The 24,946-nt window shown below is 37.9% G+C and overlaps 2 protein-coding genes across 2 annotated transcripts in view; one reads left to right on the forward strand and one right to left on the reverse strand.

The window, feature by feature from the left end:
• The window catches only part of LOC106872598 (adenylate kinase isoenzyme 5), a 57,965-nt gene extending 43,164 nt beyond the window's left edge, over positions 1-14,801 (reverse strand). Inside the window, exons 1-4 of the mRNA XM_014919634.3 lie at positions 14,626-14,801; positions 12,035-12,242; positions 3,116-3,214; positions 1,645-1,781 (exon numbers count right to left, since the gene is read on the reverse strand). Of these exons, the coding sequence (XP_014775120.1) occupies positions 1,645-1,781; positions 3,116-3,214; positions 12,035-12,242; positions 14,626-14,685 (504 nt within the window). The 5' untranslated portion in view covers positions 14,686-14,801. The remainder of the gene's footprint in view (positions 1-1,644; positions 1,782-3,115; positions 3,215-12,034; positions 12,243-14,625) is intronic.
• Positions 14,802-14,980: 179 nt separating this feature from the next.
• The window catches only part of LOC106872593 (GPI-anchor transamidase), a 17,952-nt gene continuing 7,986 nt past the window's right edge, over positions 14,981-24,946 (forward strand). The window contains exons 1-3 of the mRNA XM_089348198.1: positions 14,981-15,132; positions 20,454-20,599; positions 22,523-22,581. Coding sequence (XP_089204324.1) covers positions 15,037-15,132; positions 20,454-20,599; positions 22,523-22,581 — 301 coding nt within the window. The 5' untranslated portion in view covers positions 14,981-15,036. The remainder of the gene's footprint in view (positions 15,133-20,453; positions 20,600-22,522; positions 22,582-24,946) is intronic.

A 24,946-nucleotide genomic window follows, 5' to 3' on the forward strand; every position in this document is an offset into this window, starting at 1 on the left:
ACACTGCTATGTCCACATCACTGCTACCCTTGCATTTGATTTCACTGCCATTGACTGTCTGAGTACTACTCATCCCCTTCCATTTCTTTGTCAACCTTGGGGTTATGAAAGTCATTGTGCAGCCTGTGTCCATGAAGGCCTTGAATGTGTTACCCATGACCACGACCTCAACTACGGGCAATGACTTCACCAACGCCTCTACTCATTTGCGGGGGAAAGTTTGAGAGGCAACAACTTCACCATGACCTTTTTGCTGGCTACAATTTCGGACGATATGCCCAGTCTGTTTGCACTGGTAGCAAACTGGTCTGGGCTCTGCGCAGGCCCCTGCCATATACAGTCCTTGGCACCTAAAACACCGGCCTGTGAAGGGCCACTGTCATTCCTCTGCAGGCCACTTTTCGTCCTTCACAGCTGTCATGCAGATTCACGGGCTTCTGCAGCCGCCATCACCACTGCTTTCCACCCGGTGTTTTGTGTCAGCATGCAGGCTTGAACAATGAGCTCACTCATTGCCATTTTGTTGCCGCCTGGCAACTGTTGTAGTTGCAGCGACACATCATCATGAAAGCCACTCACAAAAGCCAGTCACGCTACTTTCTCAAGTCTCTCATCAGTAAGACCAGATAACTCAACCAGCCTCTGTACCTCCACACCATATTTGTCGACCTGTTCACCCCTCTTCATCTGATCATTCCCAGCTTAGCAAAAAGCGGCATACTCTCCATCTGTGTAAACCTCTCTCAAGTGCTGCTCAATCTTCGCTGCACTCAGCTGTTCTTCTTCATCCACTTTGAGGTACAGTGCCAGTGCACTCCCCTCCAAATACTGGGCCATGAGGCTCGCTACATCTTTGATGCCTTGTAGCGAAGCCACAACTTCGACCTTTCGAATCCAGGCTACTACATCACCTTCGCCATAGAAAGGTCTGATGACATCACTGCCGATCCTTATCTTCGCTGCCATCATATATCAAGGGGACAACGTCTGTATACAATTGCCGAAATAGCTTGTCATACTTGGGAAATGAAAAGAGGTTCACCTACCTTCCTCTCTCATCTGTGCCCATCTAGTAGTAGTCACTCTGGCGATCCTGCTCTACCCTGTCACCCAGTATAAGCAGCTGTTAAGCTGTTATCTGACCAACCCAAGAGCAAATTCCCTCATGTCCGTTTGCGATGCCTTGGCCAGCCAAAAGAGGACAACCCTGTCCTGTCACCCTCGCACTTCTCTTCGCATGCTTCCTCTTCCGGTTAGTCCCTTGACCATTAACGTGATGGCCGTCTTCTTCTGGCTCATCCCTTCACCATTTAATGGTTTTAGTAAATTTATACAGAAAAAGTAAGCATTATACTGTCCAGCATAAATAAAAGTCAACTTCATTATATTTTTTCTGTAAAAACCTATTCTGACATTAAATGAGTCAACTTCCCGTATGAATGTTTGCATTTGTATGTTGTTTTGCAACAAAAAAAAAAATTTCTAAAAATATTCTGGAAATGATCTACTCATGTAAGTTATGCACCCTCTAAAGTTAATTTTTGTTTTTACAGAAAAAAGTGCGCAAATTAAATGGTTTTTTTTATGGTATCCCTGGACTTTAGCAACAGTTCTTTTGTACTCCTGCCTTCTTGCAATACTTACATCCATAGGAGTTTCTTTAAGTGTTTCCATGGTGACAAACTTCAGGATAGTGTATGTAAATCTTGATACAATAACCCAGTTGGGGTAGCCGTTTCTGAGTTCTCGTGCAAACTTTACTTTTTCTGATTCTGGTGGACCTTTGAAAATGGTTAAAAGGCATCAAACTTAGAAAACAGAGGTAGGAAAATGACAAAAATAAACATCAAAGATCAAACTTCAAACCATCATCATTGTTATCATTGTCATTGTCATCATCATCATTACCTCCTCCTCCTCCTCATCATCATCATCATCACCATCACCATCACCATCATCATCATCACCACCGTCTTCGTCGTTATCATCGTCATCATCATCGTCGTCATCATCATCATCATCATCATCATCATAGTGTTATGCAATTTATTGGGACTTGACTTCACTGTCATATCTTTGAAGGTGATCGTCTGCTGGCAGTATACTCATTTTCCCCTGTCATCACTCATCATCCATTCACATATCATTCATTCAAACATGATAACTAGGTAAGGAGAAAGGATAACTGTTGGGTAAAGAAGCATTAAGCCATCCAAGTGGAAGAAACCTGTGGAAGATCTTGGAAGATACCAAAAGAGGTGAAATCTGATCTCAAAAGGTTGGACTTCATGATGGAGCAAGTGAGCACCAACGGTGGCCAGCTACTCTACTGTGGGAGAACATGGTCAGAAGCAAAGTTACTGAGGATTTCTGTTCAGAGGGAAAGTGACTGGATGAAGTGTCTGATGTTAAGTTTTATGGAAATAGTAAGGTGCTTTTATAAGGGTCTGATGCACAGCTTATTACCTCATGAGAGCTGGAACTGTTGGAAAATACAGTATATGATTTTACTGATGGGTGTCATTTGGCCTGAGCCAATCTTGAATGAGTACCCTAGGATCAAAAGCTTTCCAGTATTGACAACCCTGTTGTGCTAGATGTGTATAGAACTGTATTATCCTTTCCTTATTTTGCATAATAGAGTATAATTTGAGTAACTATCTTAAGGATACTTCATTGGCTCACACTAATGGGTATAATGTGTAGGTGTAGCAGTAGCAATATCTCAGATGTTAGCAGTTTTCTAGTGTTTGGAGCTCTTGTGAATTCAATAAGGTTAGTAGCTCTTCAGAGGAGGAATAATTCTTGATCCTGACCAGAAGGCATAACATTTGAGACTCATTTTTATCAATGTTCTAGGTATTTAAAACTAGTTTGTATCAATGGAGCAAATGAAGGATCTTCTCTGTGGTCACTTCACCCATGTCAATTAGGGAAGACCATATTAGTTAATGCAGTTCTTCTATACTCTATTAAAAAGCAAGATGCATATCTGTGATCAAAGCTGTAGGGCCTTTGATCACAGATATGCTTGATTAGGGTTGACTTGAGGTTAAACAATAACACCAACAACCAAATCAACTTCCTGCTGTATGTAGTAAATCATTTTACTTACCTAATATAAGTACAACTGGCTTCTGAGTAAGAGGTATATTTTCTTCAGGGGATTCAAGAGATGGAATTCCATCTGGAACATTGCCTTCTGGCATCAGACCTTACAGTGGAGTAAAGAAACAAAAATGTGGGTTAAGACAACTGTTAATTATACACACATTCACATAGACATATGAATATCCATTCACTTATTTTACTCTTTGACACTTAGTAGAGCTTTGACTAGAAGACACTTAGTAGAGCTCAAAAGATTCAAACTTAGACTCTGATGTCTTTACAGGGGATCATTCTACAAAATAAAGAAAGGCTATAAGAGGGATCAGGTTGAGCGGGTATAGAAACAATTATGGCGATAAGCAAATTAGACACATCAAATATATCAAATGTATTAAGTACATTAAATACAAAGTATTTATATGTGTTCAAGCAAAATGAGAGAAAGCAAGAGGTGGAAACTTTCAGATGATGAATGATGAATTTATATGTATAAATATATATATATGTTTATATAAATAGGTCCAACTTACACAGAGTACAAATGACAGAGGCTCATCTTATCCTATGTTAAATGCATCCATACAGCCGCATTTTGTGATGGACTAAATCTACCAACATTATTATGGACCGCTGAGCCCCCAGAAACAGGTGTTGGGACTTATAATACCTTTCTTCAACCTCTTTAAATTTCTGTCGTTTGTATTCTGTGTAAGTTATATTAATACATATAAATTCATCATTCATCTGAAAGTTTTCATGTTTTACTTTTTCTTGTTTTGCATGTACACACACACACACACACACACACATATATATATATATATATATTGTATTTGATGTACTTAATATATGTAATATATTTGGTGGGTCTTATTTGCTTATCCCCATAGTTGCTTCTATATATACATATGTGTGTGTGTGTGTGTGTACATTAGGCATACAGACACACACACATTTATCATCATCATCATCGTCGTCGTTTAACGTCCGCTTTCCATGCTAGCATGGATTGGACGATTTGACTGAAGACTGACGAACCAGATGGCTACACCAGGCTCCAATCTGATTTGGCAGAGTTTCTACAGCTGGATGCTCTTCCTAACGCCAACCACTCCGAGAGTGTAGTGGGTGCTTTTATGTGCCACTGGCACAAATGCCAATCAGGCGGTACTGGCAACAGCCACACTCAAAATGGTGTATTTTAGGAGCCAGTCCGGCGGCACTGGCAACGACCTCGCTCATACTAATATTGGAGTAGGTACAATTGTGTGGTTAAGAAGCTTACTTCCCAACTACATCGTTTCAGGTTCAGTTTCGCTGCATGTCACATAGGACAAATGTCTTCTACTATGGCCCAGGCTGATCCAAGCCTTGTGAGAGGATTTGGTGGATGGAAACTAAAAAGATAATGTATATATATATGTATGTATGTATGTGTTTGTGTGGTCCTGTCTTGACATCACATGATAATTGTAAATGAGTGTCACTGTCATACAAACAGTGTTGTTCATTTTTAATATTCTGTGTGACCATGGAGAAATATTATCTTGCTTAAAAACAGGTGAAGTTAGACAACAAAAATAGCATCTGGCCACAGAAAATCTGCCTCAATAAACATTATCCAACTGATGTAAGTATGGAAAAGTGGATAGTAAAACAATGCTGATAATGTGTGTGTGTGTATACAGAGAGAGAGAGAGAGAAACAGAGAGAGAGAGATATGTGCATCCAGCTTTATTTAAATATGTCTATATGTAATCTATATATGATATATCTATATGTAATTATATTTTACTTAGGCATTGGCTTCTACACTAATAGAATTCAGTATACTCGATATATGTATGCCTCTGAATGAAACATTAGTTGACTACAGAAGGGTAATAAGAAAAGAGATGACAAAGGAATAAACGATTATCTTATGAACTTTATTAGCTTACGCCTATTTCCACTATAAGATGTGGTGGACTATGCGTTCAGCACATCTTAATGATAATCTCATAGATAATTGTTTATTTCTTATTCAGCCTTTTCCTTGTGTAGTTATACGTCTGTAATTGTATGTACATGACACATCATCATCATCACCGTTTAACATCCTCCTTCCATGCTGGCATGGGTTGGATGGTGTGGCAGGATCTGGCCAAGCAGAAGCCTGCACCATACTTCTGTGTCTGTTTTGGCATGGATTTTTACGGCTGGGTACCCTTCCTACTCCACAATGTAGGCTGAGTGCTTTTTAAATGGCATCAGCACAGACGAGGTAAGTTTTGGCATGATTTTTACAGCTGGATGCCATTCTTAATGCCAATCACTTTATAGCATAAACCAGAAGCTTTTTAAGTGGCACTTGCACTGGCAGGGTCACCAAGTAACTTTGCAAGACAAGGAATCTTTAAGACGGATGAGGACACTGAAAGAGGTGATCTTGTGCTCGATGATGAAGGTTATAGTGTGACAGAGAGACAGAAACAGATGTCTTGCTGTTTAATGGGCATAATAATTGAAAAATTTCTATCTTCACATGATTCTAATATCAACTTTTAATTGAATATTCCAGAAAGAAATGCTATTCACTCTATATGAAAAAACAAACCCTTAAATTTTAAGTCAGTTTGATAAGTGCCATGTATGAAACTTTAGGTCCTGGTATCTCTTCTGCAACTTTCTGCCTTATAAAAAAATAAAAATGTGCATATATCAACCAGCCAACCAACCAACCAACCTACCTACCTACCTACCTACCTACCTACCTACCAACCAACCAGCCAACTAGCCAACCAACCAACCAACCAACCAACCAACTAAGATAAATACAAATATGTCAAATAACATACAACATAGACTATTGAATTATTAGACTATGGACACATAAAACTTGCAGTGGAATCACAGGAAGGTTAACAGATAAAGTAGTTTGTTTGTGACAGATGTGCAGGAGCAATAAATAATGTGAGCATATGAGAAATAGATGTTCTGAAATGTCTAGGAGGATTCCTAGAAGTAGAAAATAGTTTCTTTTATCTGGGCGACCTAATTAGTATTGGAGGAGGATGCTCTGAAAATATAATTGCTAGAATAAGAACTGTTGGAGAAAATTCAGGGAACTTTTTCCTCTGTTGGTAACAAAAGGCCTCTTTCTCAGAGTGAAAGAAGGCAGATTGTTTGATGCCTGTGTATGAACAGCAATGAAACTAGGATGCTCCAATAGATGTGATGTGCATGTACAACAAAGTAATATTGTATCGAGAGAAAAATTGGGCATAAGTGATATCAAATGTGATGTGCAAGAGAGATGATTGCCCTGGTATGGTCATATGATGTGTATGGTTGAAGACATCTGTGTAGTCAATTGCTGAATATGGAAGGTGCCTATAGAAGAAGAAGACCCAGGAAGATTTGGGATGAAGTGGTGAAGACCATCCTGAAGATGTTGAGCTTCTCAAAAGAGATGATAAAGAACTAAGATGAATGGCAAAATGTGATGCTTGAGAAGACCTGTCCATTTCCGCAGAATTGGGGTTCTGTCAAATCTTCCCCAACAACACATCTTTTAACACCTGTTCTTCCAACAATCTTCTACGTTACCCTATTTCCTTCCTTCACTCCTCTGCTAAACTGAGATTTTCCACATCCAACTCATTCCCTATCTGTGACCATCTGCAACATTATTTCTACTCAGTGCATCTATCTACATATCCATCGTTTCTGCTCCTCTATCCTATTCTGTCTCTCATATTCACCTTGTACATTGACTTCAAATCTTACTCTTTCTTTCTCTCTCCAGCAAGATACTTGCTCTTGTCTTTCTATCCTAGTTTCTTGTCTCTCCATTTTTTACCCATCTCAATTGAAGGGTCTTGTTTTGGTGACCTCACTGGTGCTGGAAACATGAGAAAAGGCCCAGTACACTCTGTGAAGTGGTTAGTGATATGAAGGGCATCCTGCTGTAAAAACTATATCAATGCAGACATAGAATCTGGTGTAGCCCTCTGACTCAACTATTCTTATCAAACCATTCAACTGGACGATGATGATTAAGATTATTTCTACCTCTATAGGATGTGTCCTAATTACCAATTGGCAACTAAACCAGCTCCACTTGAGAAGAAATAATCTCAAGAATCAAGCATTATTTAAAATTGACATGCCATTAAAATTGACATGCCATTAAAAAAAGATGGGATTTTTGTCTGCAGATAAGAGGTCTGTTATAGACTGAAGACAAATGTAACTCTTCACCCCCGAGAGGCAGGAATCTGTTATGGTCATTTGGCTAGTAAGTCACCAAAGAACAAATACTTTGGGGTATTTATTCTTTGGTTATTCAATGGCTAGTATGTAAATCCAATAATAATTTTCAAAAGATAAGAATTTGGAGATATATTCTGTTGGATAATTCTAAATATATTACTTCAAATTTACCTTTGTTCAATATAAATGAGTAATAAACATGTAAAAAACAGAAATTTTTGAAATAACTATAAGTGGCTACAAGTGATTATCCAATCAAAACTTGAATTGAAGATAGTTCATGTCTAAATTAATGAACAACTCCACATCATACAATGCAGAGTAGATAAATGAAAAACTTTAAACAGTTAAATCAAAGAATATTAAAGTGAAGATCCTGAAGAAACTGCACCGGTATTATAGTGGGGTTGCAATTGCAATGGCTACTAATTGATGCAGTAGAAACATGTGTAGGTCTATTTGAAACTGTATACACACACACACACACACACACATAAAGGAATTAAAGGTAATGCTATACTACCTTGTAATAATCCTTATTATTATTATTATTATTATTATTATTATTATTATTATTATTATTAATATTATTATTATAATATATATATATATAAATCTACACTCTCTGAGTGCTTGGCGTTAGGAAGGGCATCCAGCTGTAGAAACTCTGCCAAATCAGATTGGAGCCTGGTGTAGCCATCTGGTTTCACCAGTCCTCAGTCAAATCGTCCAACCCATGCTAGCATGGAAAGCGGACGTTAAACGATGATGATGATATATATATATATATATATATATATATATATATATACACAATATATTGGCTTTGGAGTATCTAATTCATGGAATTCTTTCTACCATCGGATTGCATTACCTTATTGATTCGGAGTATGTCATCTCTGCACCTTGATTGTGAATCATATATATATATATATATATATTTATACACACACACATGTATAAAGACTTTTTCACTTCCCGAGCATTATACTAATACATCTGTTTGTTGTCTATACCACCTGTCTCCGTCTTTTGTATTTTTTGTGGATTATCCCTATGCTACTGACATGGACAGAGGTCACTGCCATTTACCATTACCAACAGGGTCACTGCTACTGCTACAACCAACAAAAAATGCCCCCACGTGGACTATTGACACCAGTAAGGAACAATTATGAACTCTTCATTTAATTTCATTTTTTTAAATATGTATTTTTGATAAAGTTCGTTTTTACAAGAACTGAAACACGTTAAAAATATCTCTGACAAAATTCTAAATTAAAATTCAATTTTTTTATATATTGGCATTTTCAAACTTCTTTTTTATAAATATATATATATATATATTTACATATATATATATATATATATATATATATATATATGTATATATATATATATATATATATATATATATATATATATATATATATATATATAAATATATAACAGGGTGCAATGGGTAAATTGTTGCCATTTTATATTTTTAATTTCATGCATGCGCATTGCTTGCTTTTGATTTTGTCAACTACACAGCTTGGCATTCATGCCGGAAGCTTCAATACGAACAAATGGTGAACACACAGAACAACTGTTGGATTGCTGAGTCCCCAAAACATGTACCAAGAGTGATAAATATCAGACATCCAGTCAACATCATGGTGTTTGGAGTGATCACTAGTGATAGCAACGTTATGTTTCCATTCATCTTCCCACATGGCCTCAAACTCAACATAGAGGTCTACATCAAGTGCCTGGAGGAGGTAGTGCTGCCCTGGTTCAAGAGGGTGGCTGCTGGAAGACCCTATGTCAGGTAACAGGATTCTGCATCATGCCATACAAGCAGGAGAACCCAGTTATGGCTGTCAGACGATTTCTGTGACCATACTACCCCTAACATCTGGCCACCTAACTCCCCCGACTGCAACCCCCTTCGTTATTATGTGTGAGGTGCAGTTGAGTGGGAGACCAACAAAACTCTTTGTTATACCAAAGATGAACCGAAGGCAAGGATTATGGCAGCATTCACCAACTTAAACAAGGAGACCATCCAGAAGAGTTGCAAGAGATTCCAAAGTCGTCTGGAGGTCATGGTTGAAGTCAGTGGCGATTTTATTGAATAAATTTACTCTTTAGTACTTTGAAATATTTTTATGTAATTTTGGTGAATACATCTGTTAAATGAGATGTCGGTATTATTTTCATTTTTGGGTAATTTAGATGACAATATATTTACTGCACCCTGTATATATATATATATATATATATATATTGGAGGTAGATACTCTGAGAGCATAGCTGTGAGAATAAGATTAGGACAGGCAAAGTTCAGAGAGCTCCTGCCCCTGTTGGCAACAAAGGGCCTCTCTCTCAGAGTGTAAGGGAGATTGTTTGATGCCTGTGTGCAGACAACTATGTTGCATGGCAGTGAAACATGGGCTGTGACAGCCGAGGACATGGGTAGGCTTGAAAGAAATGAAGCCAGTATGCTTTGCTGGATGTGCAATGTCAGTGTGCATGTTCAACAAAGTGTAAGCATCTTGAAAGAAAAGTTAGGCATTAGAGGCATCAGATGTGGTGTGCAAGAGAGACGATTGTGCTGATATGGTCATGTGATGTGTATGTATGAGGACAGCTGTGTAAAGAATTGCCAATCTCTAACTGTGGAGGGAACCTGTGGTAGAGGTAGACCCAAGAAGACAAGGAATGAGGTGGTAAAGCATGATCTTCGAACTTTGAGCCTCGTAGAGGCAATGACTAGTGACCGAGACCTTTGGTGATGTGCTGTGGTTGAGAGGACCTGTGAAGCCAATTGCACCCGTGCTGGTGGCATGTAAAGAACACCTTTCAAGTGTTGGGCTTCATGGAAGCAATGACCAAAACCTTTGGCTTTATATCATGCTTGAGAAGAAGACCCATCAAGCTGAGCAAAATTGTAGTTGTGGAAGATACTGGTGTCACAAGAATTGGCACCCATGCGAGTAACATGTAAAAGCACCCCAGTGTCACACAAATGGCATCTGTGTTGGTGGCAAGTAAAAGCACCCATTACACTCTCGGAGTGTTTGGCATAAGAAGGGTATCCAGCTGTAGAAAGCCATGCCAAATCAGACTAGAGTCTGGTGCAGCCTTCCAGCGTACCAGCCTGGTCAACCCATCCAACACATGCCAGCATGGACAATGGACGTTAAATGATGATGATGATATATAAATGGTAAAGTTTATTTGCCAACCTAAGGTGGCTGTTCTATCCAGAACTATTTAGAACAACCTGCTGGCTATCCAGTACCAATGACGGGAAAAGACCTAGAAACCATGGTCTACTGGTCCTGCTAAAGTTAGAGGGGAGTAATTCATTCCCTTGCTCACAATTATATCAGACACAGATTGTGTGTTGATAACCAGGTGGAAAAGATGTTTTCCTAGGGTTAAAAGGTAGTAACATAGTTCTGGATACAGCCACCTTATGTTGACAAGCAAACTTTACTGTTTAGTATTGTTACTACTCATATCTCATTTAGAAATTTTAAACTAGCTATTTTGCTTCATATATATATATGTAGTGAAACTAACACCTCGTTCGCCATTACATACAAAACTACCTATCGTCACTAGATACAAAACTGCTATCGCCATTCTTCTCATTTAAATATAAACAAACGCAAACGTAGGGGAAAACACCAGCCTTGTCATCACGTGACTGATTATTATTTGAAGCGGCAAATTCTTCGAACCTTTCCCGCCAGAACGCAAACTGACCAATCATGGCCCCTAATAAGGTCACGTGATAGAGTATTAAACTGAAGCCATCGGGAGCCAATAGTTTGTTATAAATAGCTTTAACTCGGCGGCCAAGTTTGTCTCGGTCCAGTTTCTCTATAGAGACTGTTCCGTGTACCACACGACACCAGCAGCAACAATTAGCCAGCGACCACTTCAACAGCTTCATCCAGCCAACGATGACCACCGCCGTCGCCATATCAGCAACACGTTTCTACGACTACTACCAAGCAGCCTCAATCACCACCAGCGTCAACATGACTTACTATGTACACCAAACCAAACCTCCGCGGCACATCTCTCTCTTCGATTCTGTTAGGTGACTCAGCTTCACCACGATAATAAACAGACAAGAATCACGGCCCGGCATCACGGCCCGGCATCGATGCCACAACATCACAACTAGTGATCAGCTCTGCCACACTCAGCCTCCCCAACTTCACATACAGAACTTTTCCTAGAGTGTACTAAAGAACTGGTATAATTGCTCACGTGTTATTTACTGACTCTTTCTATCTGCTGTAATATTTCACATACACACACATGTATCACTCACATACACACTTTTCTTTGTACGACGGCCTGTCTTTGATAATGTTCTTATATGTCGCATTCACACTCTCACACAGACATACATCTTTAACGCCATAATAAATATCTCTGCTATTCATCTAATACGGTTGTGGTCTTTCATTACTGGTCATCTATGTTATCGTCGCATAACATATCATATATATCATTATTGATATATTATTGTGTGTTCGACCGTGTGACACGTTTAAATAAAAGGAGTCCTCTGTTTTTCCATTCGTCACCATTTCTCCTTTTTGAGTACACACAGTCGTTCCTTACATATATATATATATATTAGTAAACAGCAAACACTTACCTGGGATTTCCATAAATGTCAGATTAGACCTTACTTCTTTTACTTCTGGAGGTGGCTCTACAGGTACCTGAGGATCTTGAGATTTGCCATCAAAAAAGTTCCTCCATGTTATTGATCGTATACTCTGGTTTTGGATATTCTGTAGACTTTCAATGAGGTATTTAATAGGTGATGAAGGTTTGGATAATATTAACCCAAACATTAGTCCCTAAGTAACAAACCAAAATATATATTTTGTTTAAACCAATGTAACTGTGATAATCAATGTAAAACTACAGAGGTTATCGGAAAAAAAATTGTGAGATGATTGTCATACAAACACCATATTAAGATATGGAAATGGAATTCTATAGAACATATTTTATCTTTGAAAAGTTTCATCTCCAATGAAAACATCTCAAACTCATCACCTCCTCTATTCTATTATTCATTTGTGAGTGGAATTCATCTGCATCATCATTGATGGTATTGGTTGGCAGCAAGTAAAACTTCCTGTGAGGTTTCAGCTTCTACTTAGCATCTGACTTGGAATAACTGATTGCCCATCTTTCATGCAACATCTGTGACTGAACACTGTAGTATTGTAAAGCATTCAAACAAAACACCTCAAACATACTAGTAATGTATTGATTAAACTAGCTATCCAGAGTTCATTATATATATGCAAACTTCTCTGTCCAATATACTTAAACCCCTTGTAATAGTGGGCCTATAAGCAGTATCTTCATGGAAAGTTAAAGAGGGCACTCAGTCATCAAACAGGATTGAAGCTAGTCTGGTCGATCCTTCTTTTTCTATCCACAAAGATATGGGGTTTGTCTGCACATGGTGTTGCAGGTCATTAGGTCATTTGCATCACAAAACTCTGTAAAGTGGTTGGTGTTAGGAAGGGTGTCAAGCCATACAAAGCATGCCAATGTAGACAGCAGAGCTTGGTGCAGTCTTCTGACTTACCAGTTCCTGTGGAGTCATCCAACCCATGCCAGCATAGAAAGTGACTGTTGAATGATTATAAGGATGATGATGATGATAATGATAATTTACTTTCCAATTAATAGAATAATTCACAATATAAATTTCCATTTCTCACTTTGAATGCAAAAAAAACAAACAAATGAATTATATAGACAACAAAAGGACTTTGGCCTCAAATGACATCATAGACATCATAATTTAATCAGCTGTTAGAAGGTGATGATGAATCCACTGGGTTTTAAGAAATCTTCCGCTTCATGTACAGACATGAATTCTAAAAAGGCAAGGTAAAGAGTACCCACACAGGAACAGGTGTCTCATTTAATATGCACAACCTCCACACTGATGAAACTCAATAGTGTTATTCCAACCCCATTTAAAGGGTTTGGAACATGGAAGATTTGTAAAGACTGAAAATAAATGAAGCTAGCATGCTCCACTGGGTGTGTAAAACTAGTGCACATGAACAGTAGAGTGCCAATGAAGTGAGAAAAACTGAACATATGAGGAATCAGATATAGTGTGCAAGAGAGAAGACTGCATTATTAAAGGCTTGGGCTGTATACAGAGAAGGCAAATGCTTGAAGTGTAGAAGACTCTGCCCCAGTATACCTTTGTTTGACTCATGCAAACATGGAAAAGTAAATGTTAGAACGCTGATGACGATGATGCTGCTGCTGATAATGAAGTATTATCATCATCATCATCATCATCATCATCATTTAATGTCTGTTTTCCATGCTGGTACAGGCTGAACAGTTTATACCCTTCAGCCATGGCTAACATTGATCCATGGGAGGCAACACTTGTTTACCCCCCCACTTCCCTCGAAAATGCTATGACTTTTCCCCACGTTTCATTCTGCTTCTTTCTACCTGCACTGAACCAACTAAGACTATGCATACCTTCAGCATAAAAAAGAATATGTGCTTTTGGCCAGAATGTCTGAAGAGTTATTGTCATTGCCAAGTGCAGTAGTTGACCTGAAACCGAAGATTAACATTCTGACTGGTTATATGCTATAACCAATAATATGCTGTTTGACAATGCACACATACACACATCATTATGTATCATATATCTAAAAAAAGCAACACACTCTAAAGCATAGAGCAGTAATGTATTTATATGTAGTTGAGTCTATGTCTGGTCATAGAGTGCCCAATGGTTTCACATCCACAAAGGGCTTAGCTCCAGAGATGGCTCATCAGACTCTAAAGTTTTAGGGTCTGATGAGCCATCCATAGGGCTAAGCCGTTTGTGGATACGAAACCATTGGTCACTCTATGACCGGAAGAGAGAGAGAGACATAGAGAGAGAGAGATCAAAAAGTAGGGCAAAGATAGGAACTAGCTTTTGAGTGACTGCCTTGTTAAGTTGGTTGGATCACAAAAGCTTTTGTGATTGGTAATTGTCTCTTCATGATGATGATGATGACGACGACGACGATGGTGACGTTGATGAAGATAATGATGAGTATTTATTCGGCTAACATGATATGTGATTACCACAACTTACGAATTGGTAAGGAAGACTTTGCACAGAGGAAAAAGTCAAGAGAAGATTTATATTCCTCTTTTATTATTTTATTTTGTCTGAAGAAATTCTCCCCTTACCTTAAATAATTCATGGATATTATATTTTGATAAATAGTCTTTAAAATCAGAGGCATCCATTCTAGTTGTTAGTATCTATTTTTCAAACGATGATGTTCAAAAGAAAAATAAATGTATTCATTTAGAATACGTCGAAAGAATTGAATTTTCAATTTTATTAAAAATAATAAACAGCGTTACGTTGCTATTAGCAACATTTCAGTCACTGCTATGAGAGTGACTTCCGGTTTGAAAACATTACTATTATGCTAAAATAAAAATAATAATAGCGTACTGTTTTTGCACAACATATATAAAAAATATTATTTTAATATTAAAGTTTCATATTTTTAACTAACACAGTTATATATGAAGAATATGTTTATTTATTGAGAGTAACAGTCCGGAGTAGTTTCCCGATTTTCTACAAACATGGTGTCTGTATTATCGTCTGTCATGGCATGTGTTGGCAGTTTGGTGTTGTTTTTATTACTCTCGTCATTCCACAGTGTGTGTGAAGCGAATGAGGTAAATATATGTATATAAATATATATAAAACCTTTAGCTTAGCGCTTTAGTTATTTTCGCAAGTATAACGAAAGTGCTAAACAATCAGTTTTGATTTACGAAAACGTATTCCTCTTGTATTGTCAGTTATCATTTAAGCCTCAGGTCAGTCCTGATCAAGCTGACCTATGATGGAAAGTGCTCCAGCCGGCTTGACATGCATGTTTCTAGGACAAGATTATCTACTGTGTTCTTTTTCTCTAAGGAAATTATAACGACCGTAAGATCAAGAGGAAATACAAGCACAAAATTGTCCATCTTTTACAGCCGTGTAGTGTAAATAACAACATTGCTTAACTTCACCCCAATTACAGATGAAGGCTATGATTTCAATATACAGAACACTTCATAGAACATAAAATAGTTAATCACATCCCTTATATGCAAAAGTATTTCAGTACCGAAACACAATCATCAAATTATCAAAAGAAAATGACTACAATGCTTCAGACACTTAGTTTTCCAATCTATGTTTATTTTGAATGGGTTATATAAATAATGTCTCTTAGTATGTATCCCTGCCCCTGCATTGTGAGTTCATATTCTGGTTCGCATCACCAGCAATTAACAGCTATAGTATTGTTCAATCTAATATAGAATGACGTCATAACTCTTCTTATACGATCGGCGGAACAGGAAATCAGGCGCATAGCTCTCAACAGTAAACATAGTTTATTTAAAAACACGAATTAAATGAACATATTTGAAACATTATTATTTGTTGTTTTTTTTTATATAAAATTTTAATGATGACCGTATTTATATTTCTATTCTGGTTTCTCTTTGTATTTTACCTTTGAGTTTATAACGGTTAGGTGAAGGCTACTTTTTCTAACAGTCCGAACGACCGCTTAGAGGTTCTTTTTTTTGTAAACCCATTTCACTAGTTTTCCCACATAATATTCATGCTAAAGAAAGTTAATCCTATCACCAGTAGACCTTAAGCTTTTTACCAAACTTAATTGAGTCTAATGTAATGATAAAAAATACCTGCACATCTGCCATGTGTAAAGACTACTTTCTCTATTAGTCTTCCTTGATATCGCTGCACCTCTTATGTGTGCACTGGGTACACTTTATGAAGTTTCTCCTGACTCCTCTTCTACAAATTGAGCAGGGCTATCTCCCTGAAGGGATCTGCGATTTGTCTGTTTTCCTACTTGTCAATACTTTAGCCTTTGCTAAATAACTCTAAGGTCTTTTGATTCCAGTCCATGTTTCCATATCTTAAATTTCTTCTGTAGTTCTGGTTAGTGATTTGGCAATAAGAACAAGCTCATTGGCATAGAGGAGCTCCTAAGGGCAGCCAGTCTTAAATTCTTCTGTTATAGCTTGAAAGACCATGATAAATAAGAGGGGCTAAGAATCAAACCCTGGTGAACTACATGAACACTGAACTCCTTGCTATATTCATTGGAACTCTCACCTTACTAACAGCATCCCTATACATGGCTTATCCAGCTCTCACTAACCATTCATTTATCTCTAGCTTTTGCATTGCCCACCAGGTAAGGGAGTGGGGGACCCTGTCAAAGACTTTCTCCATGTCAGCAAAAGCCAGATACAGAGGTTTATTTTTGGCCAAGTATTTCTCTTGCAGTTGGCTCACCAGGAAGATAGTGTCGGTGGTGCTTCTCCCTGGTACTAATCCAAACTAAATCTCATCTATGCAAGCTTTCTTCCTAATTAGTTGAGCTATGGCCCTTTCTGTCTAGGGCATTTTATATAAGGAAAATGGAGAGTTTGAATACAGAAAAAAAATCTATTTATATTACAGTCAATTTCATATCGCTTACAGTATATATATATTCTATGATGATGTTGTGTATGTATATGTATTATGATGATGATGATGTGTATGTGTGTGTGTATATATATATATATATATATATATATATATATATATATATATATATATGATCGTTGCCAGAGCAGCTGTCTGGCTTCCGTGCCGGTGGCACGTAAATAGCACCATTTGAGCATGATCGTTACCAACGTCACCTTCCTGGCACGTGAAAAGACATTCGAGCGAGATCGTTGCCAGTACCCCTGGACTGGCTCCTGTGCAGGTGGCATGTATAATACACCATTTCGAGCGTGGTCATTGCCAGTACCGTCTGACTGACCTTCGTGCCGGTGGCACGTAAAAGCACCCACTACACTCTCGGAGTGGTTGGCGTTAGGAAGGGCATCCAGCTGTAGAAACTCTGCCAAATCAGATTGGAGCCTGGTGTAGCCACCTGGTTTCACCAGTCCTCAGTCAAATCGTCCAACCCATGCTAGCATGGAAAGCGGACGTTAAACGATGATGATGATGATGATGACGATATGTATATATATCATGTATAAAATGTGTGTATATATTTTTATGTATGTATAAAACTACTCTTTCCCTTCCTTCTCCTTTCTCCTGTCCATTCCATATACCCCATCTCCACAGTGTTTGCTCTCCTCTCTACTTTCCCTTTACAACAATAAACCTCTTCTTCTCATAATGCTTCACCCTCTCTCTCATGTTCTTCTTTAGGTTGTTGTGGTCTTTTAGTCTTGCCAACTGTAATGTAGCCTCAGTAGCAGTGGTCTCACAAAAATAACACCCAGTACACTCTGTAAAGTTGAGATGGGCATCCAGCCATAGAAACCATGTCAAAACTGAGACATTGGAACACAGCATAGTTCTCTGACTTGTCAGATCCTGTCAAATCATCTAACTCATATAAAATCATGATCACACACACACACACACACACACACACGCATGCACGCACGCACGCGCGCGCGCAAGCATGCATGCACATATATCTATATTATCTATATGTTTGTATGTGTGTATCTGTACACATGTGAATAATTGGTTTCCTCATTCAAGATAATGCAGTTATTTATTCAGAAAGTATAATCCTCTAATATATACAGTTAATCATGACAAGCTTGCTGGTCATATTTAATGTATGAGGAAGTACTGATTATCTTCCTGAAGCGCAAGGTCATTGTGTGAAACAAACTGAAACCTCAGTACAAGTGAGCCTCTACACGGTCGCTTGAATTACTAGAAATAGCTGCCAAATTTTCTTTAAATCACTCCCTGTTGTCTTATTGAAGGATACTTTGAACAGCGTATCCCTGCATATACAAAAAGAGCAGATAGTTACAACTGCAACACCTTTGATCATTGAACTGACCTGGGGCTGAACAATAACAACTACAGGAATTAAGTGTGGTGCATGTAACAAAACTAGTTATTGCTATGTAAATTGGTACCTGAGAATTGTGGTCATTGACAGTACCATGTAAATGGTACTTGTGAATTGTAGTTGTTGCAAGTGCCATGCAAATAGCACCCATGAATTGTAGTCGTGGTCACTGCTGATGCCATGTAAATGGCACCTGTGCATCGTAGTTGTGGTTGTTGCTGATGCCATGTAAATGGCACCTGTGCTGGTGACATATAAAAGCACCCATTACACTCCTGGAGTGGTTGGTATTAGGAAGGGCATCCAGCTGTAGAAACCATGTCAAATCAGACTGGAACCAGGTGCTGCTCTCTAGCTCATTGCTCCAGTCAAACTGTCTAACCCATGCCAGCATGGAGAGCAGACATTAAATGATGATGATGAGGATGACAATGATTTTAGAAGTATTTCACATTCATATATACTTTCCAATCAAAGCAATATTGATCCGTTTACATTTGTTGCTTTAAGAGGGGATGTTTTATTTAAATTTTGTTTTTATTCTGACTTAATCACAAGCGGAACATAATACCCATAACTTTCTCTCAGTCTCCCAAACTGTTGGGAGGAACGGCTAAAGCCATCTTTAAACTGGTTGCGTGGTCTAATTGATTGCAGCAAAACAGATTCTGTTTAAAGGCATCCAAGTGGTAGAAAACAAAATGACGTTAAATCTGCCACTTAAAAATAGGAATGGTTTTTCTGTAGGCTTTTACAGTTTCCATTATCAAATGTTTGAGAAAGAGTACAGGGACCAAAAAGGTTAGTGAAGCAGTGATTCTCATAGGGGTGGGCTTTGAGGCTCAAAAAGAAAGCGTAGAAATTGCCATGTTTAACAGAATGAAGAGTTAAAAAATGTTTGAATTTGTCCAACACTGTGCAAATATGGATGTAAAATCTTTTGGGAAAGTTAAGCAATTTCACAAATATATTTGTTTTGATGGGGGTACATAGGGTTTGTCAGTTTAAGAAAGATGGTATTAAAGGATTAGCATGACACATATGTTAATCCTTGCTAATCAATGACACATGTATTGGTTTAATGTCTGTGACATGATTTAGTTTCAAGTGATTGAGGCATTGAACTTGTAACTGATTATAGTATATAGCCCTAAATATTTGCAACTCCTCAAACCTGTGACTAATAATACATCCTTAATATTGTCAACACATCTTAACTATGGCTGCATGGAGTAACAGCCCTAAATATCATCAGCATGTCACCAAAACTATTGTTACATGCTTTTTCAGCCTTACACATGATCAATGGCAAGTCTTAACATGATTTAAATGTAAGCAATACATTTTAAGGTGATCAACCCCAATACTTGATTGTTAATTACTTTGTCAACCCTGTTAAACTAGAGGGATTTGAACTTAGTATGTAAAAGGATTTAACTGAATACCATGTATCATTTTGTCCTCTGTTGCTTTATTGATTCTGTCAATCCATTATTCTAAATATGACGAGGATGACAATGACTGAATTTGAATGATGTTATTGGTGATTCTCATCATCATCATCAACATCATTTAGTGTCCATTTTCCATGCTGGCATGGGTTAGATGGTTTGACAGGAACTGGTAAGCTGGAGAGCGTACCAGACTCCAGTCTAATTTTGGCATGGTTTCTATAGCTGGATGCCCTTCCTAACACCAATCACTCCAAGAGTGTAGTTCTAAGAATACAAAGTAGATTTAGAGTGATATGTTAACTGAATTTCAAAGGTGTACTTGTCATGCAAGTGATTTGATCTGAGATCATGTGTTGAAACTAAAATGATTGCAGCATGGAGGATACATATTAGCCATTCAAAATCACAATGAAGATTGTCAACTTCACTTAAACATTTATTATTTGCTGTCAAAATTTTTGTCACATGAACTAAGACCTGGTCACTAACGTGTGTTTTGAATGGCTGAAGTTTGCATAAATTGTGATCAATAAATCTCATTTCTATTCTCTTATCTCCGATTTACTTTAATGTCTTCATTCACTTTCAATTTTCAATAAATCACTTGACTGTTTTATTTCTGTTTTACTTCTAGGATAAAGTTAATGAATTTTTCCAAAGTGGACACACAAATAACTGGGCAGTGCTTGTGGATACATCCCGGTTTTGGTTCAATTATCGTCATGTGGCCAATGTATTATCTATTTATCGAAGTGTAAAGCGATTAGGAATACCAGATAGGTAAATGATTTGATCATGCATTTAACCCTCAAGCATTCAGATTACTCTGTGAAATGTAATGCTTATTTATTCATGTTGTTTTGAATTAATTATGTATTATCTCATAGCTGTGAGGTTTTGATGATGTGATTGTTCATTTTTAAAATGATGTTATAGAATAGGTGTGAGTGACCAGAACTGGCTAGCTTAAACATGAAACAGGTAGAATGTTTGGGTTGGATATGGCCAGTTTAAATGCTGAAGAGTTAAAGAGTTAGTGAAGCAGTGATTCTCATAGGGGTGGGCTTTGAGGCTCAAAAAGAAAGCGTAGAAATTGCCATGTTTAACAGAATGAAGAGTTTAAAAATGTTTGAATTTGTCCAACACTGTGCAAATATGGATGTAAAATCTTTTGGGAAAGTTAAGCAATTTCACAAATATATTTGTTTTGATGGGGGTACATAGGGTTTGTCAGTTTAAGAAAGATGGTATTAAAGGATTAGCATGAACTGAGAAGTGATACTTTTATTTTAAATTTGCCTAATAGGTGAATGATCTTCACTACTTTTTAAAATTATTCTAGCAAATTATTTATTTTTCATTTTGTTTTATAGGTCAAATAAGATGCTATTCTGCAGACAACCCAAATCTTATTAAAATTATTTTATTAAATTCAAAATAGAGTTGTTTATTTATGACTAAATTCTGTTGCAGTAGCCTCACTAGAAATATGACATCAATAATTCAGTGTCCTGATGTACAAATAGCTGTTTGTCTACTCTACTGTAGTCTTTACTATGACTGTTGATCAATTTCTTTTCATGGAAACCTTTTTAAGTGTAATGTGCTAAAAAGAATTTTCACTCAAATCATATTAAATTTAATCTGGAATGAAAAGAAAAGCTGTTCTTTACAATATTTACAAGGAAGGCTTAGGAAAGGTTGCTAAAATTAAAACTGATTAAAAATTAAATTGAAATATGCAGTATAGAGTGAGTTAGTTCATTGGTTAATTATGATGACAGCCCTGAACACATTTCAGTCTTATTAGACTTCCTCAGAGAAGTATAATCTAACACTTACTACATCATAGAACTGAGAAGTGATACTTTTATTTTAAATTTGCCTAATAGGTGAATGATCTTCAATGATTATATATCTTTGTTCAGTTGTCCTGTGATCTTGTATGTGTTAGAGGAGGTCTATTAGGCTGAAATATATTCAGAATTATCACTGTATTCAGACCCACTCTCCATTGCATGCATACCTTTATGTTTTAATCAGTTTAACTTTTGGAGTTCTTTCCTTACCTTCTTTGGAAAAATTGTCTTTTCATTACAAGTTTAATTTTGGTTAAATAAATATTCTTTTTGGCTCATTGCATGAGTTTGTTAGACTGAACTTTATCATATCCTGTCAATATTGGCATTGAAATGTTTTGCTCTGTGTGGAGTGGAACTCAAAATGGTGACATTGTGTGCTATAGGCATCAAACAGGAATGTGTGATTAAGTTGGAGTGTAATACTTATTAAAACAAATATTGTTTTATCAGAAATAATTGAGCACCATTCATAACTCTTTTATGGTGTCTGAGACTTTTATGGAGGAAATTATTCTCAGGTCACAGATCTGGCTTGAATATTTGCTAGAGTGAGGTGATGATGTGAAATCAGGTAACAGATCAAGTCTATAATCCAACAATAGGAACAGTCCCACAACAGGATCTACACAGTTTCTGTTTACCAAATATCAGTCATTAGGTTTTGTCAAATTGAGGCTAGGATAAAAGACACTTATTGAACCTGAAACTACAAGTTGCAAAGTGAACTTCTTAACCACATAAAATCAATGGATTAACAAAATAGTAAAGCAATTAGAATGGTGTTTGTGTGGAGTGGTATTGTTTTCTTTGGAATAATACAGTATATTAATTTATTTTACAGTCACATTATATTGATGGTTGCTGATGATATGGCCTGTAATGCTAGGAACCCTCATCCTGGTGAGTAGTTTAGTAACATTTACTAAATATGTGTAGGTATATACATCATCATCATCATCATCGTTTAACATCTGTCTTCCATGCTGGCATGGGTTAGATGGTTTGATTGGGGACTGGCAAGCCAGGAGGCTGCACCAGGCTCCAATCTGATCTGGCAGTGTTTCAACAACTGGATGCCCTTCCTAACGCCAACCACTCTGAGAGTGTAGTGGGTGCTTTTTACATGCCACCGGCATGGGAGCCAGTCAGGTGGCACAGGCATCGAACACATTTGGATGGTGCTCTTTACATGCCACTGGCACAAGAGCCAGTCAGGGTGGGGTACTGGCATCGATCACATTCGGATGGTGCTTTTTACATGCCACCAGCACAGTGAGACGGACAGGCGGTACTGGCAAGACCCACGCATGAATGGTGCTTATTGTGTGCCACCAGCATGGAAGCCAGTCAGGCGGCACTGGCATCGGCCACAACTAGAATTTCTATTTGATTGTGATTTGATTTGATTTTGATTTTGATTTACTTGACTCAATAGGTCTCCTCAAACATGGCATGTTGTCCGACGATCCAAAGGTACTTTTTAAGTGGGCTGGTTTTGCGACTCTGGTGTAGGCTACGGCTGTGATCTCACTTTACTTGCTGGGTCGTGTGTAGGTGCTTGTGCCTCTCCAAGAGAGGGATACAATGTATATGTCTAATATATATGTATGAGGGGTGTTCATTAAAGATTTCCCCTGACCCACTGGGATCAGCGAAACTTGACATAATTATTAGTCCTTCTCTACATAGCCACCACCAGTGGTGAGACACTTCTCTCATCGCTTTATGTAGCTTTGAAGATGTCATCTATAGAAGTCCGTAGGTTGCGTCTGGAGTTCAAGACTTTCCTCAGAAATATATTCATCATCATCCGAAACGTGCTTCCCCTTCAAAAAAGACTTAAGGGTTGGAAAGAGGTTAGGTTTGGAGAGTAAGGTGGATGAGGAACGATTTCATGACTGCAGGAGTTTGCTTTCATCTGGGCAATATGTGCATTGTGAACTGGGGTGTTGTGTTGGAGGAGGTGGACTCCTTTGGTCAGCATGCCACACCTCTCTGCTTTGATGGTGTCCTGCAATTTCTGCAGCAGAGAATCATATGTCCCATTAATTATGCCTTTTGGCAGAAAATCCATCATCACTACTCTGTGCTGGTCCCAAATGTCTGTGGGCATCACCTTGCCTGCTGAGGGTTGGATATGAACCTTCTTTGGAGGTGGTGAGTTATCATGCCGCTGTTGCTTTGACTGGACTTTAGTCTCAGGATCATAGTGATGGACCCATGTTTCATCCTGTGTGATAAGTCTTCCTGCAAAGTTCTTGTTTTCTTGGCACATTGCCAAAAGAACCCGGGTGCAATTGACTTGTTCCTGCTTCTGAAAAGGTGTGAGCATCCTGGGAATCCATTGTGCAGACAACTTCCGTATGTGAAAATGGTCGTGAATGATTTTAACACAGACCCTATACTTACCTTCACTTCTTGGGCTAGTTGCCAAATAGCTATGCAGCAATCCTCCTAAATGGTGGCTTCTACTTTATGGATGGTGTCATCATCAATGGTGGAATGTGGTCATCAAGGAATAGGAGCAGAGCAGTTTCCACCAACGTCCGACTTCATTTAAACTGGTGATGCCAGTGCTTGACTACATTGTATGATGGTGCATTGTCACTATAAACTTCTTTCATTTCATCGAAAGTTTCTTTTGGTGTACAGCCTTTCAAGTATATGAACCTGATCGCTGATCTGCATTCAGCTTCCTCCATTATAACACCTTAGTCCACTTCAGTGGCCGTAAAAGACAAGTAAATGCTAGTGGAAAGCTGCAATTTACAATGTGACATGTAGAGACATGTATGATTATACCTGTAAAAGTTCCGTTTCCTGTAATAACTGGAAGTTGGTCAGGGGAAATCTTTAATGAACACTCCTCATATGTACACTCCTCATATGTACATGCTTTATATATGTATGTATGTATGTGAAATTATGATAACACAAGATGCAGTGTATATCATTTGTTCCCTACATATGTTTCACCATTGTGGTTATTTGAAACTTCTGCATTGGACCCAAGTGCATTTGGATGCAGAACCACAACACCAGGGAACACTATATTGACAAAATAGGGAGGCACAAATATTCACTCACTGACTCACACATGCACACACACACACACACACACACACAAAGAGCTTCCTTCAGTTTCTGCCTACCAAATCCAGTCACAAACCTTTTCTCGAGGTCATAAAGATGTTACACAGTAAGACTGAACATGAATCTATGTGGTTGGAAAGCAAGCATTTTAACCACTTAGCCACTCGTCCCC

Source organism: Octopus bimaculoides, chromosome 2 (genome assembly GCF_046866305.1).
Source record: "Octopus bimaculoides isolate indiv1 chromosome 2, ASM4686630v1, whole genome shotgun sequence".
Lineage (NCBI taxonomy): Eukaryota > Metazoa > Mollusca > Cephalopoda > Octopoda > Octopodidae > Octopus > Octopus bimaculoides.